General features: G+C 37.2%; 1 protein-coding gene across 1 annotated transcript; it reads left to right on the top strand.

Annotated features, from left to right (window-relative positions):
- The first annotated feature begins 83 nt into the window (after positions 1–83).
- Positions 84–16412, top strand: HELQ (helicase, POLQ like). The gene is made up of 18 exons (XM_074867438.1): positions 84–383; positions 777–1509; positions 1857–2035; positions 2636–2836; positions 3861–3933; positions 4417–4514; positions 5104–5202; positions 5929–6074; positions 6841–7080; positions 7983–8124; positions 8425–8529; positions 9053–9272; positions 10065–10222; positions 11110–11208; positions 11493–11666; positions 12229–12342; positions 14456–14590; positions 16225–16412. The coding sequence occupies exons 1-18, from the start codon at positions 231–233 to the stop codon at positions 16309–16311; spliced, it is 3156 nt and encodes a 1051-aa protein (XP_074723539.1). The 5' UTR covers positions 84–230; the 3' UTR covers positions 16312–16412.

The raw sequence follows: 16412 nt of genomic DNA, 5'->3' as shown, positions 1-16412 counted from the left end.
CCTGCTCAGGGCAGGCGATTGGCTGCCGCGCCGTCACGCTCCCTTGCTGGCAGTGGCGCGGTGCGGAAGTGATGTCAGGGGAAGCGGGTAGAGGGGCCTTGCTCGCATTATGGCGGCCCTCTTCTCCGGCGGTTCGGCCGTCCCTCGCCCTGTCCTGCTGTGACAGTCTGCGCTCCGCTTCCCGGCAGCCCCGGTCGGGGGGTGACATCCAGCTCCCCGGGGCGGCGGTGATGGCCGAGCCCAGCCTCGCGGTGCGGAGAAAGAGCCGTCCCGCCTCTACCCGTAAGCGGGGCCGGGCCCCGGTGCAGCCCAGCGCCGTCTGCTCGCCGGTGGCTCCCAAGAGACCAAGCTCCGATGGCGAGGGGCCCTCGGCGGAGATCCCGGTACGGGGATGGCGGGTGCGGGGCTGCGTATCGAGGCGGGGAGACTCCGCCCGGGAGGGTGGCTTGGCCCGGACCGAGCCTGCGGGGCACTGATCGGGGAGGGCCGGCCGTTGTACGAGGAGGGGATGCGGTTTGGGTTTAGCTTTAATCATCGCCATAAAGTATCTGTGCAGGCATCCTGTCTGCTTCTAGGTTAAGTTTCACAGAGTTAAAGCATGTATTCCTTTAGAAGTCAAGCTAAATTTTTTTCAAACAACATCAGAAAAACACTTACGTGCTTGTGAAGTTGGTGAACACCTAAGTGACTTGCATCTGATGTGTGTGCTGTACAAGTTATGCCGCCTTCCTGGGTGTTACTTCGGAGCATTAATACTCACTGTTATGTTTTTACAGTGTAGTAACGATAGCGAAGAGGATATGTTTGGTGACCCTGACAGCTTTTATGGAAATAGTTCTTTCCTAGCTCAAGTTGATGATATAGAGCAGAAATACCTGCAGGATAAAAATACGGATATAAAAGCAGGAGAAATCGTCCTTGGGAATCTTCAGTCAGGAATTCACCAGAAAAAAGATAATTTTTCTACTTCAGAAAATATGGTTGGTTTTAAAGCCGATAAAGAGGAGGGTTTCCAAATGAATGAAAATGACCCAGTGGATAGCAATCAAGAACTGACTGTATCTATTTTAGATGACTTGCCATCATCACAACTTTTGTATTTTGAGGAAGTGAATGAACTTTCTTCTGATTCTCGACTATCTTCAATCTCAGAAATCAGGAATAAATTTGTGAGTTCTTCCTCGGTCAAAATCAGGAGTCCATCATCTTTTTGTCCTGATGCTGAACACGGGAACAGACCTACTGACTTTTCCTCAGACTCTAAGTGTGATTTACTTAAAGCTGAGAGTCTTAAAGATCATCTGAAAAGTGCTATGACTGGAAATGCCAAAGCCCAGACTTTGCAGGTCTCTAAGACCAAACAGCTTAAAGAAGCTGTTTTATCTGAAGAGATTTGTGTTGCTAGGAAAGCTATTGAATCATCTTCTGCTGATATAGGCCCTTTTTATGGATTACCTAGCAAAGTTAAAGATCTATTCAGACAATTTCGAGGGATTGAAACGCTTTATGGTAATGTAATTAATGGTTTGTTGGAAAAAAAATAAATTGCTATTGAAGCATTGCCTGTTTTACCCATTATGCTGTAAAAATATTTAAGTTGTAATATTTAATCTAAAACATGTTGGAAAGTGGTTGTTTTAGTTTATTAAGTTGTTATTTTGTTTTTTAGATGGGTGGGAAAGGTTGATATGGATTATAGAATACTTTGGAAGACTATCACTCAAAGTTTTTAGCAGCTTATTGAAGAAAATGTTTCAAAGACTAGGCTTTTAAAGTATTCTGTATGAAACACAGGCATTTTGATATTGATTAACATGCCTCTGGGGGTTGCTAATAATTCTTTTTTAATTTTGCAGAATGGCAGCATGCTTGCTTAATGTTAGAATCTCTACAACAAAGAAAGAATTTAATATACTCATTGCCAACCAGTGGTGGAAAAACGCTTGTAGCTGAAATAATAATTCTCCAAGAATTACTCTGTAGGCAGAAGGATGTTCTGATGATCCTGCCGTATGTTGCTATAGTCCAAGAAAAGGTCTGGATACAGTGTTTCTGATACTGCTTCTCTTTTCTGATATGCCTTGTTACTTGGCTGGTTTTAACACTAATTTTGGCAAACTCCGTGATTGTCACAACTATATGGTGTGAAGTGAGTGATTTCTCTCCTAAATGCTGCTCTGAGGGTCAGTAATTTCATAATAAAATAGGCTTAAATTATGAGGTGAAGATGCTGAATTATAAAGTTAAGTGTGCTGAATTTTGAAATAATAGCTTTTTGTAATGTTCTGTATAATTCTGCAGTCTTAAAGCTGTACTGCCCAACTTGCTAAAGAAATGGTTTTTAAGTAAAAGCTAAGATTTTTTTGATGTAAAGGAAAAGCTAACTTTGGAGAACAGATGTAACCCAAGCTTGATAATATTTGTACACGCTTCAACTTTGCAGTTGGTAGAGGTAGTCATAGCTAATATGTTTTTACGAATTCAAACAGCTGATTGTGTGTTCGTTATATGCATGTTGAGTTCTTGAGGCAGCTCTGAAATCCAAAATGAGCATAAGTTTGTTAGTTTGTTCTCTAATTTATCTCTTTTTCTTTTTTTTTTTCTTTTTTTTCTTTTTTTTTTTTTTTTTTTACAGATTAGGGGTTTATCAAGTTTTGGGGTAGAATTGGACTTCCTGGTTGAAGAATATGCAGGAAGTAAAGGAAGATTTCCACCACTCAAGAGGAGAAAAAAAAAGTCTCTTTATATTGCTACTATAGAAAAAGGACATGCTCTAGTGAATTCCTTAATTGAAACAGAAAGAATTGATGACCTTGGTCTGGTTGTAGTAGATGAGGTATGCTACAAGATTTACTCAGGTTTATAATGTACTATTTTTTATATTTATAATATACAATTATTAGCAAAGAGCAGTCTTTTCTGCTGTCTTATCATGACATTATTACTACTTAACTAAGTTTTCTCTGCCTTGGTACATAATTCTGTAATATTGAAAGGTTTTTCTTTTTCTTTAACTGAAGTCTTTGTTGCTGTATCAGGAATAGATTCTATATTGAGGTATCTACTGTGTTAGTGACTGATGGTGAATTACTTAGTAACTACTTGTCAGTTAGACATCTCTAATGGATTAGAAAAAACATAAATAATTTTAATCCTATGGAATGTATTTTATGAATCCCAGAACTGAATGCCTAAATGTGAAATCATGGGACTTTCTGTCTGGTATTAATAACGACTAAATGAAACCTTAGAAAAAAATAGCAAGTGACATTTGACTGTGAGAATTGCCCCTCCTGCTGTTTAGTGGTGTGGCTGAATTGTGCTCGGAAGGGTTGATTGTGGGGTTGTCACGTGTATAACATCTAAGAGGGATGTTTAATTCATTAAAAGCTTCAGGCTGACCTTACTTTAACACAGTAGCTTCTAAACAGAAGGCAGCTTAAGAATTAAGTTCTACTTTTTCTGGAAGTAGCTGGCTCTAGAAGATTTTTTAGATTAACTTCCCTTGTAAGTGTTGCTTAAAACATGGTTTGTTTAAAATTGCTTTAGGCAGGTGAATACCAAGATCTCCATGTTGACTGTTCACTGTCAGGAGTTAACTGTTTGTGTGGGTTATGGTCTAGTTAAATGGAAGGTAAATCTTGTTATTTACATTTGCTCTCATGTGTTTTTTTCTGTGATTCTTAAACAACGTTTCAGTGAGCCTGTACTTCTGGAAGAAGCTTAGCAGTCAGAATTTACCAGAGCGATACCAGGAAGCCCAACAAAGACATTCCTGCGATATTTGTTTAGGACTACATAATCTGTTTTTTGTAGAAGTACTCTTAACTCAGTAATATTCTTGCATTTTCTGTGCACAGCTGCATATGCTTGGTGAAGGAAGTCGTGGAGCAACTCTGGAAATTACCCTTGCAAAAATTCTTTACACTAGTAGTAAGTCCTGGCTGCAGTTAATGTTATTAAAGTGCTGTAGTGGTGGCATCTCTAGAGAGAAGTCATGCTTTTGCTTTCTGGATTTGTGGTGTTCTGTCTGCTTTTGCAAAACATGGCATGACTCATGCAGTAATGGTGTTTACTTGTTTAAATGTTGGTCACTTGACCCTGCAATGATGGGCTGGGTGTTTTTGAAGCTTTTTTGATACTACTTCTCTGGGAAATCCTGAGTGTTGTCAAACATCTTCCATTTCTTTGTAGGAGCCCCTTAACCATTCCAATTAAATGCTTCTATAGAGAAGAATTCCTTTTTTTATGTTTATGTCTCAGATAATATTTCTTAGCTATATCCCCCTTCAAACCTGCTACTTTGGCATTTTAGAAGACTGATGATATAAAAGCAAATTAATGAATTAAATACTGAGCAGAAGTGTTAAAAATTGTTAACACGGCAATAAATTAATCTCAACTTCTGTTTTACAGAAAACACGCAAATCATTGGAATGAGTGCAACTTTAAATAATGTTGGAGACCTGCAGAAGTTCCTGCAAGCGGAGTACTATACTAATAATTTTAGACCGGTCTGTACACAAGATAGCATAAACTAGTAAAGAAGATAGTTGGCTTTAAAATTATAGCAAATCTGTTTAGGATTCTGTCACAGCTTTTGTGCTTGATTTCACAGTGTAATGTAATATAATGCCTGCTACTGCTTGCAGTTGTACCAGCAGAGTAAATGGCACTATGCACTTGTAAATGCACGAATGCAACTACCTTTCTATTGTTGTGTTAAGCCGTTTGTGTCACTTTAACTAAACCAACTTCCAAATTACAGCTACTGTGATAAATCATCACAGTTCATTTGATATAACTGGAATCTGTACTACTGGTGCTTGAATGCTGTTGTGACAATGGCTTATGAGTAGTTCATGTGGTACAATTTTTGTCACATTCTTTGTTATAATTAGACACTTTGTCCAGGCAAATAATTAAAACAACTTTTAAAAGTTCTTCATGGGGTGGAGTATGGGCTTGTGTGCACGCAAGTATATATGTATATGAAATGCGATGCATAGAAAAAACAATAGGTGTACACCAGTAATAGCTTAATCTTTAGAGAAGACTTGTTAATTTAACTGAAGTTTCTGTTTACGGGTTGTATCTCCCTAGGTAGAGTTAAAGGAATACATAAAGATACGAGACACCATTTATGCAGTTGACAGCAAAACAGAGAATGGCTTTACTTTTTCACGTCTCCTTAATTTCAAGGTAAAACTGAGGTGCTTATAGTTTCTTTGAACTATAGTTATAAAATGTATTATTTTATACTGATTTGTTTATAGAGCTTTTACCAAAGCAATTACTTAAACATGATAGTTCATTTGTAATGCCTATGAGAAAGAAAATGACAGGCTTTGGGGAGGTAAAAAGTTTTTTAAAATACTGAATGCTTAACTTGACTTTCACTCCTTTACTGCTTTTTAAGGTAGAGAGGTTTCTTCATTATTTTGATACATGAAGAGCAATGGGTTTGAGTATTCCAGATACCCAGTGCTTTTTTGTTTTGGGGTAAATTTTCTCAACAGTTGATCACTCTTAGACAATACTGAAAGAAGACATCTTTTTTGGTTTTTTGTTGCTTATTACTGCTTTGTAGGTACTCCTTCAAACATTTAAAAAGAAAAATGTGTGTTTTGGTAGACTGCAGGTAGCACAAGTAACATCACTGTGGTGTTGCTAAAAGAAATTGAAGTGTTAAAGAGAAAAAACAAAGCATTAAATTCTTACATCCATGTATCCCTCAGTTCAAGCTAGATGTGTTAATAAACCGTTTCAAGTGAGGACTGGGAGCAAAGCTTATTCTACAACTTCCTGCAATTATGTAATGTTAAACCAAATGGGAGTATTCTAGCAACGGTTGAGAACAAGTATTGAATACTTAGTTTATGACTTAATTTCTAAGGTTAAGTGTTTGTCAACCTGTGTTTATGATAGTATTCTAGTAATCTGGAGAAAGCAGATCCAGACCACATCATTGCACTGGTTACTGAAGTTATTCCTGAATATTCCTGCCTAATCTTCTGTCCCACTAAAAAGAACTGTGAAAATGTGGCTTCAATGGTGTGCAAGTACCTCAAGAAGTAAGTTTGTCATGATTTTTTTAATTATATATGGAACAATTGGTCAGAATTTTAGGATTTATCTTCACTAGCTTGCAAGTGATCTCTGGTGATCAGAAGTAAATACTTGGAATATGGAATTGTGAAGTTGCTAACTGCCTAACTGATAGCAAACTGCTCAAGGCTCATTAAAAAAATGTTTTATCAAGAAAAAAAAATCTTATTTTTTAAACAAACTAGTTGGAAAAAGTGGTTATTAGAGGACAAATAAAGAAAAAAGGAAAAGCATGCTAAATTCATCTCTGTTCCATGCCTGCTTTGTGAATGTAAGTTGTAAAATCTAAACCAGGCTTTGTTAATAAAGCAGACTTACATTTGGTTCCATTTAAATGTAGTTTGATCAACTCATAATGGACTAGCAAAGTTAAAATTTATGTAGGAAGAAATTACACTGAAACTAACTAAACCTGTCCCTTGCGATCCAAATTGAAACCGGTTTTGATGTACCTTTAATCCTCAGTGCAAGTTGATACTGGCCCCGTTTCCTTTCTTCAGTGCACTGGATACCCAGACCTAGTCAGTATTTGATTGCTTCTGTGCCTACAAACAAGAAAAGATCAGTCTCCTGTATTGCTATTTTAAAGTTACTGGAAATAACTGTTTCTCCAACCTAGTTGTTGGAGGAATGGATAATGAACAGGAACAGACAGTAAGCATGTCTCTTGTTTTTCTTTGTAAGTAGTTAATGATTGAGCAAAGCCTAAAGAAATGCTTTTCCTCCCTGAAGAGAATTTAGACTTCACAGGGAGAAAGAGAAACAAGATCTCATCCAGAACCTAAAGAATATTGGAAATGGCAGCATCTGTCCTGTTCTGAAGCAAACAATCCCTTTTGGTATTGCCTATCACCATAGTGGACTCACAAATGATGAAAGAAAAAGTATAGAAGAAGCATATTCTACAGGTGTCCTGTGTCTACTTGCTTGCACAGCTACTTTAGCTGCTGGAGTCAACCTGCCAGCTAGAAGGTTAGTACCTGAAACATTTCATTGTTGCATTGATTTTTGCTTTGTAAAAACATTGCTTTAATACGTTGGAAGTATTGGAGCTATTGAAAGTATGGTTCTGCTTTTACTTTTTACTAGCAAATTGGAAGCGTTAAGATTTTTGTGTTCAACTCAGGAGACACAAGACTGTAAAATTCTTACATAGGAAATGTGAATCAGTAGCAAGTCCCTCAGAATGCTGAAGAGCACTTACCTAAATGGATTAAGGAAATTTTAATAAATTGAGGAAATGCTTCAGTAATTTAGTAAAGTTACTCAGAAGAATAATGAATTTGTGATGTTTTCTTTAGGTATTACCCAAGAACAGTGTTTAAATTGTCAAATCTTAGTTCTAAGGAGACACAGTTTGAATATGTTTTAACACAAAAATGTGTTATCTTTTCTTATACAAGTGCTGATGATATGGCTGCTGTACTCTGTATGACCACAGAGTGTTTGCAAAGAATCCAGTTTTGTGTGCATCTATGTTGGAATAATGCATCTGAGGGGGGAAAAAAAAATACATACAGACAAGTGTTGTCTTTCTAGCATAACTGATGTATAGTCAGTGTTGCTTATGTCTTTTAGCAGGGTTTATTTTATGTCTTAGTGATTTTTTTTCCACTCTTAAACTGAGGCCTTTGAGTAGATGTAAAGGCTAGTTCCAGAGGTTCTGCAAAACATGATCAACACGGCTTATCATTCAGTTAACCTTAAATTGTTAAATGTTTTCGTGGTTGATTTACACATCTGTTCAAACAGGTGCATTTGGTTTTTCTTAGTTACTCAGCAAGGGCCATATATGAACAATGCATTTGTAAAATTCTATTGCTGCATTTAGTACTTTTAATATAAAGCATAACTTACTAAAGACTTCTTTACAGGGTTATTCTTAGAGCTCCTTACGTTGCTAATGACTTCCTGAAGAAGAGCCAATATAAGCAAATGATTGGCAGAGCTGGTCGAGCTGGTATTGACAGTGCGGGAGAAAGTATTCTCATAGTGCAAGAAAAAGACAAACACTTGGTAATTTTTACAAAGCTGTTGGTAATTTAAATTGTTGGATTGAGTGGGTGGGGTAAACAGGAGGACCTGAGCTGCCTAGCTTCATTTTTATTCACTTGTTAATGTTGCAAGTATTTGACTTATGTAATAATACCTATAAACTTAACTTTATGTGTTTTGTTTTCAGATGTGAAGTGTAAACTTTAGATGTCTACACTTATTGTCCTTATAAGCTGAATCATGTGTATCAGTATTCTTAAAAGTGTAAAACTAATGCATAAATTTTCCCTGAACTAGGATATTTCTTGCTTTTTTTTTTAGGTTCAAGATTTAGTTAACAGTCCTTTGGAGAATTGTTACAGCAATCTTCTGGTGGAGTTGACCAAGGGAATACAGAGCCTGTTGTTATCTTTGGTTGGGCTGAAGGTATCAGTTAACTCTTCTCTGTGAGTAACTTAAGTGCTTGGGAATGCTAAGTAAATCTAATCTGTTGATTCTATAGAAAAAAACAGACTTTTTAAACAGATTGGCTTACAAGTTCCAGAACAGTTTCTAATCAGATAAGAAGGACAAAGATTTGATTAGTCTCTTGATTTAACTCAGTTGTCAAGTAATCACGTAACATGACAATTTCCTACTGTGTAAAAGTCAATTATATCTACCATGTGATTCATTACAGTATTAATATTTCAATTTCTGATACTTGATTCAAAATAAAAATAAAGTGGAAACACATTAACGTGATGCAGTAGCTAGAATAATAGAACAGATGGAGAGCAGTCCCATCAGATCCATCGTAGACTATCATTCTATTCGTTGTGAATTTCTGTAGAAACACATTAACAGGATCTCAGACTGCTCTATTCAGTAAATTTTTTCATATAGCTTATGGAATGTATTATGTGAAATGACATCTTTAAATATGCTAATCACTTGCAAACTGATGCAGATAGCAGTTACCCATGAGGAAGTCGACAGTTTTATGTGCAGTACGTTGCTGGGTGTTCAGCAGCAGCTGCTGTCTAACGAGAAGAGCCTTTCTGAGATAACTAAAGATGGGCTAGAAAATCTAATAGAAAAAGGACTCCTAAAAGAAAGAACATCTGCGAAGGACCACAATTCCAAATGTACGCTGACAATCACACTGTTGGGTAAAGCTACATACAAAGGTAAGACTTTTTTGCTCTTATTACAATCTTTATTTCAACAAACCATTTCATCTCCATTATCTCAATTTGATACATTTTCCCATATGAAACTGCAATGAAAAAAGTTGTAGAGAAACAGTTTTGATTACTAAATGATGTGCTGGACTGAAAGTAGGAATGGAGAAGTTGTACATGACTGAGCATGATGGGAATGAAGTATAATAACACTGGTCACAATGGCAGTAAAACCAGAACTTTACTCCAGAAAAATTATTTAAAGATTTGATGTAGTGATTGTAATAAAAATGGCTCATGACCTTGTTTTTTAATTCATTGTATGAACAGGTATTGTGAACAGGCGGATTTCTTGACCTAGAGGGAAACTTAAGAGGGAAAGGAAGCCTATGACACGTAGAACCAATTGTGATAGAGGAGAGCGTATCAGGAAGTTCTGTTTTCCTGTCATAGCATAAAGATATGGGGTATGGAAAGCAATTGGAGTAGGATGAATCTCTGAAAGATTCCTTCAATCTGCAAGACTGTTTCAGGACTTCATGAAAGCCCAGGCAATTCACAAACACTCCAAAACCACACACAGAATAGACAGACGTGGAAATAGGTGACTGCCTTTCTTCAGTTCTGTTTCACTGCTGCTGTTAGGTTAGAGCAATTCTTCAAGTTAATGATTTACCTGGAGTTCAGATGGCATAACAAGCTGTTGTGGAAGACAAAGAAATACTAACTCTATGTTAAAATCTATTACACTTAACTCTGTGTGCCTGCTTAAAATTGCAATATGTTGTGTGCTTATAGGGGCTATAGACTTGGCATACTGCAATCTTCTTTACAGAGAATTGAAGAAAGGTTTGGAAGGGCTGGTTCTTGAGAGCAATCTTCATCTTCTATATCTGGCAACTCCGTATGATATGACTTTTAATTGTAGCCCAGATTGGATGATATACTTGAGACAGGTGAGAATTTACTAGCAAACATGCATTGGGACATATAGTAATCCTGCTTATTAATTCTTAAGTTTATGCACATTGGAAATGTAGGTAGTGGGTCAACAGTTTGATAAAAAGTTAAGATATGCTATTTTATTTTCAGTCATAGGGCAGAAGTGCTTTCCTGTACTGCATGAAAACCTAAGTTCTCTTTTGCATGTATATTTGACCCTGTTTGCGGGAAACAGTGGTGTGAAACATCTCTTTGAGTTGCCAGTACTCCAAATCCTGACGCTAACCTTGGTGCTAACCTTGCCATCACCAGAGTCTGGTTAATCTTAAACAAGGCTTTCCTATCAACTAGGTATATGTAACCACATCATTGTAGTCTTGCAAGAAAACCACTATTAAATTAATCAGGAGCCATATTTACCTTCTGATGCTCGCTCATTTAATCTGTAGTTTAGGGAGCAAAAGCCACTAAAGAATGTTAAGTCTTAATCTTTGTTTGATACCTGAGTCTGATGCTTAACTCCAGTCATGACTGCCACTGTTACTCTGACCAATACCTTCCTACAGACTAGGCTTAGTCAGCCTTAGCCCAGCCCTTGTCCTAGTCTTGCACGCTCTGTAAGATCACCCATAATTCAACTTCGCCCTTTACTGTAAAGTGTTACATACTAGGGGTAGCACTAAAATCTATTTAATTTTGTTGAAATGTGGCATTCGGAGATGGACAGCTACAGATAATTCAAACAAGTAGGCAAAGAAGCTGCAGATCTGACTGTGTCTAGTGACTAAGTACTATATAGAGATATTGAAAAACATTGTTTCACTTTGAGTAATAGACTTGTGTTTTCTATAATAATAAGAGAACTAAATATTTGAAAATTCTTTATAAAATCTTATTTTAGTTCAACCAGCTAAGTGCAGCAGAGCAAAAAGTAGTGGATGTTGTGGGAGTACCTGAAAGCTTTATTACAAAAAAGGCTTCTGGTCAAGCCATCAGAAAGGTAGGCTGGAGATTTCTCTTACCTAAGATGACAGTTTAGTCATTTCACTTGATTATTTACAAATTCTAGATGATTTTTCTGCTAGCATTCTTTATTACTGTTCTACTTATTAAGATTCTTTTAACCTCGTTGGTTGGTTTTCTTGATGTTGTTTAATGTCTTCGGTTATAACATAGACATGTTTTAGAGATGTGAAGGAGTAGAGATTAAAAATTTCCTTGTAGCCCTAACAGGATATCTTGAATGTGATACTGGCTCTGAACTCGAACTTGCTTTATTCCTAGAACGTGGACAGTGCTGTGGTAAACAGGCTCTACCTGTCATTTGTCCTTTATGCCCTACTGAAAGAGACCAATATATGGAGCGTTTCAGAGAAATTTAATATGTCCCGAGGATATGTACAAAATCTCCTTAATTCTGCTGCCTCGTTCGCCTCCTGTGTTCTACATTTCTGTGAGGTAGTTTGTTAATTCCGATAAATTCTTTGGGGTTGGCTTTGCAAAATCTGGAGTTTTGTTCTTACATTAGAACTGAACACAGATACTGTATTTCCCCTTTCCTGTTTAAAATTATGTTTCCTGTTCAGAAAAGCACGCTCGTACAGTGATATTTCTTACATTAAAAGTAACCTTTATGCACTGAAAATGTGAAAAATATACAGACTGCAGGGCGTTGATCAGTGTCAGCACTGTTGGTGAAATAATGAACAGTTTTACCCTTCTCCTGGAAATAAGGCCATCTGGTTGTGAAATGTCATCTCAGGAAAACAGTTGACTTGGCTTGTTCTCTTGATTTTCTTCCTCTATTGAAATAATGTATTGCTTAACCTTCAGAACTGCCCCAACTTTGGGATGTTCAGCTGAAGAGTGCTGAACACAACTCTGCAACTAGCTGAAAGGATAACTTTCTTCTGTCTAAAAGTCAAATATATGCTGGTTGCCATAGCTGACCTCTTATCAATCATACCCCCCAAATACAGAACCTAAGATCTGATTTTTTTAGTGATCTTTGTCTCTGCAGGAATTGGAAGAATTCTGGGTTTATAAAGCCTTGCTGACAGAACTTACCAAGCAGTTGACGTACTGTGTTAAGACAGAACTCATCCCTCTGATGGAGGTAGCAGGGGTTCTGGAGGTTAGTAAATCTGGCTTTGTGAGATTTTTCAATATAAACTTGTATTTTAAATGTTACTGTGTCTTTCAAGTATGTCTGGAAGACCAAGTTAGTTTTTTGTTGAGAATTTGGCATAGTGCAGATGCACCACCACAGTCCTGGAGGTTGGGGAAGAAGTGGTCTGTTGAGGAAATGTGAGCTGGAGCCAATAATGTTTTTCTTCTGGCTGCTACCACAGCAACAGTGAAAATGCTGTATTTGGACAATAATTTAGCTGTATACTCGATTGGAAAACAGAGTGCAGGTTTCTTTTGTGGTAAGGATTCTTCAGTTCATGGGAGTAAAGAGGAATAAGAATTTACATATTTGTTTAGAAGATCCTCACAGAAATATGTGAAGTCCTATTGGGATCTTAGGCTAAAGATTGTAAAAAGCACTTGCAGTGCTACATGTATTTTAAGCAAGAAAGTTAACCAGTCTCTGAATTGAAGACTGCTATTAAAGTAGAAAATTTTTTGGGTTTCAGTGCAAGGTTGTGAGTAATCACTGGACCTCTTTGCAAAGTGATCTAACTTGCTTGTCCAGCCTATTGTAGAATTCAGTTTGTCAGCAAACCATTGAGTTTAGTGGCAGCAAGGTTTTATTCTGAGAAGCTAAACAACAATGGAGACTTAGAGCTTAATGTTTTTTGTTTGTATATATCAAACTTTCTTAATCAGATGTGAAAGCTAAGTAGTCTTTTTTCATGGCTCACTCCATATGGGAGCATTTCTATGTAAAGGCAAAAATAGCTTGGACAGCATGAAGTTGTATTTTGAAGATAACTCTTCAAAATTATTGCTATAACCAAGGTACTTCTGCACTGGAGTTAAAACTATACCAAGAGCTGATATTTGTAGCAGGTAGACTGTCATCTTGAACAGATGTGATTTGCTTAGCTTTCTGTGCAAAAAATGGTAAAATCAGTCTTAAGGTTGTTGTAGTGAAAGAGAAAATTTTCTGCACATTTACACAGTTTTCAAAGAGAAAACCTTGTAATGAGATTAAGTCATTAGTGGGGAAAGATTCTGTGTCATCAGTCATACTGTGATCTAACAGCCAGATAAAGTACAGAAAATAGTTGCTGGCAATTTGTGGTTATTTCTGATGAAATTAATGACACCTACTTCACATCAATGAACATTCACAGCTCTCAGTTACCATAGAGGAAGATAATGTATTGTAAGCTGTTATGTGTTGGATGCTAAAAACCCCTACATACACCATCAAATAAATGTCTTTCTATTCTTTGTCTTTAAGGGGGGGGGGGGGGGGGGGGAAGCAAAAGATAATTAACCAAGTATTTGGAGGTGTAACACTTGTGCATCAAGTGGGTATTATTTCATAACTCAGGATACTAAAGCCTTGGGTATACTAAGTTACTCCCCTACTAGTATAGAAATGTATTTTAATTTAAACTTTTTTAAAGTTCTAGTAGTATTTGTTTTGCAAAAAACATTTGCCTGGAGCCCCTCTGTTAAGCAAATACTGCTTGGCTGCCTTACACAGCAACAGGATCAAGTGAAGAGAAGCAGATAATGCACACCCCCTTCCACTGGCGGGGATCAGATTCCAGAGAATCTCTCCCTTGCTATCTCCTGTATATCTGAGCTCACAGCTATGACTTTGCACAAAACTAGAGAAATAAAAAGCTATTGTGTTACTGAAGGGAAAATTACTTATAAGCTTGAAACAGGAAAGTATAGTATCTTCTGGAATTTTGTGAAAGCTCTGTTCTGTGAAAACTGTGGAAAAATTCGGATAAAATCAGCCCTCCTTTCACTTAAACACCTTCAAAGAATGTGAGAGTTGTTCCCAACAGTGGCAGTGAATGCAGAAAATGTAACAAAAGAGGAAAATCACAAATGGGTTCCTAATTGCTGGGTGGGATTGCATGGGGAGGTAAATCTTAGCAATAAAGCTGTATTCTGGGGGAGTAAAGATCCTCTGTGAGTATTCATGTTCTTAGAAAGATAAATCAAAGAGAATTGAATTGATAACAAACACAAAATGCTTGAGGTTGGTGCAGAGATTGGCACTCAATGGTAGTTTGTATTGCTTGTTTTAATAATCCAACACGCTTTTGGACTTGCAGGCACGAGCGAAACAGCTTTATAATGCAGGGTACAAAACTTTGGCACACTTGGCCAATGCAAATCCAGAAACTCTGGTCAAGACGATTGAGCACTTGTCACGACGTCAAGCCAAACAAATTGTTTCATCTGCCAAGGTAAGTTAGAAATAAAGTTGCAGAGACCTGCTTCAGAACTTCAATATGTCAAATTACATATGACACTAAAAGTGAAGGATTCAGTTTGCTAGTAAAGGCATTAGTGGATATTTGTGATCCAAGTACTGATCTGTATTGAGAATATATTGAAATATCTTCTTGACAACATCATTTGTTGAAGAGGGTCAAGAGTAATGAATTGAGAATTGCTGACCTTCATGCTCCTGAATGGTAGGCAAGCTTAAACTTTTCTTAAAACAGTTTGTTAGGATAGAGGAAAGTTGTGCTCTTTTTCAGAGGGGAAGCAAAGGGCAAAAAAGTTTGGCAGCTTGTCTGATGAAATTTAGGAATCGAATGACTACCTTCATCTCTGTGCTGAGTCATCGTAACTGAAAACACTCAGTTCTGCCAATGCCTCAGGACTTACAGAAATTCTAGTGGTACTTGTGATAAAAACAGGATTTTCAGAATTGTGGAAATGGAAACCAACAAGCTATAGGATTAACCTTGCCCATGCCTTGTTGTTCTTCCCTTTCTAATTGTTTTCCATTTTGAATATGCATCATGAGAAGGGCCTTCACCTAATATCTGCCTCTTAGGCACACATAAGTAATCCAAGGGAAAGGAGCTGTAAGAAACATCGCGTTGTGCCTAAACAAAAATTACAGGAGGTATTTTATTTACCAGGTGGTAGTATTTTCTCTCCTAGATCTCCTTTAAACACCTGCTGTTGCACTGGCATCAGTTTCATGTTTGATTCTGCGAAAACAGCAAACTTTCAGTAAAGTAAGAGAATGCCTAGAATAAATGAATGGGTAGTTGGTGTAAAAACGATGCAGCTAGTAACAAAGTCTTGGTTTGTATATTCTCACAGAATAAAAGGACTAACTTTGGCGTTTATGCGCTTAAAAGGTCATGGCCATTTAACGTTGTAGGCTCCTTACTGCCTTTTTGCTGCTGTGTGAGCCAAAAGGAGGGATATATGCAGATTTCTCATCTACATCAGTGCCAAATCCAGCTGTCTAGCTCACTCTCATGCTCAGATATTAAACTGATGGAGTTTTCTCTGACTGGGAGGTTAAAGCGTTTGCGTGTGTTGTGCTACACGTGCTGCTTGGGGGAACTGTTACCCTCCAACTGCCAGCAACAAACAGTTCAGGGCGCTAGATTAAACAGTTGCTAGTATCAGGGGTCCTATATGTCTGATGTAAAATGCTGTAGTAAGAAACTTTGTATAAAGCAAAAATTGGCAACTTGGCAGATGCAACCTCCAAATGTTTATTCCAATGTGGAAAACAAATGTTTAAAGATGCTCTTGTTAACAGGTTTTGTCTAGAAGTGTTATGTTCTGTTAAATTTTGTGTGTTACGTGATGGCAGAACTGAAAAAAACAGCTGTGTACTTTATGAATTTTTGTGTTACTGTTTTTCATATGGGTATACACTAAAGAGTAAAAAACGTTTGGTGGTAGTACTTGTGAAAACGTTAGTCCTCTGAGGTAAAGGTACCGTGGTCCTGTGAGCAGCAGCAGCAGTTCTAACAAACCAGATGCAAGTTTGGAAAGAAACAGTGGTGTAATCTTTGTATTTGTCTTCTAATGGGGTTTTTTGTGGTTTGTTTTTTTTTAATTATAGATGCTGCTGAGTGAAAAAGCTGAGGCTTTACAAGAAGAAGTTGAAGAACTCTTAAAGGTGCCTACAGATATCCCAGGGACCTGCTGACCGTGAAAAATCATTAATCCAAAAATTGGGATATTTTTTTAATTTTTAACTTTCCTGTGTAAAACTGCTGTAATTATAATAAATATTTAATGCCTTTTGTA

The sequence above is a fragment of the Strix uralensis genome, chromosome 4 (genome assembly GCF_047716275.1).
Source record: "Strix uralensis isolate ZFMK-TIS-50842 chromosome 4, bStrUra1, whole genome shotgun sequence".
NCBI lineage: Eukaryota > Metazoa > Chordata > Aves > Strigiformes > Strigidae > Strix > Strix uralensis.
This window is presented reverse-complemented; position numbering and strand designations above follow the sequence as displayed.

What these genes read in the sequence shown, in the direction of transcription:
- HELQ (XM_074867438.1), top strand. Translation starts at nt 231, where the DNA reads ATGGCCGAGCCCAGCCTCGCGGTGCGGAGAAAGAGCCGTCCCGCCTCT. An exon ending in GGCCCTCGGCGGAGATCCCG is followed by an intron (nt 384 to 776) that starts GTACGGGGATGG and finishes ATGTTTTTACAG; the next exon opens with TGTAGTAACGATAGCGAAGA. An exon ending in GTGTGCAAGTACCTCAAGAA is followed by an intron (nt 6,075 to 6,840) that starts GTAAGTTTGTCA and finishes TCCTCCCTGAAG; the next exon opens with AGAATTTAGACTTCACAGGG.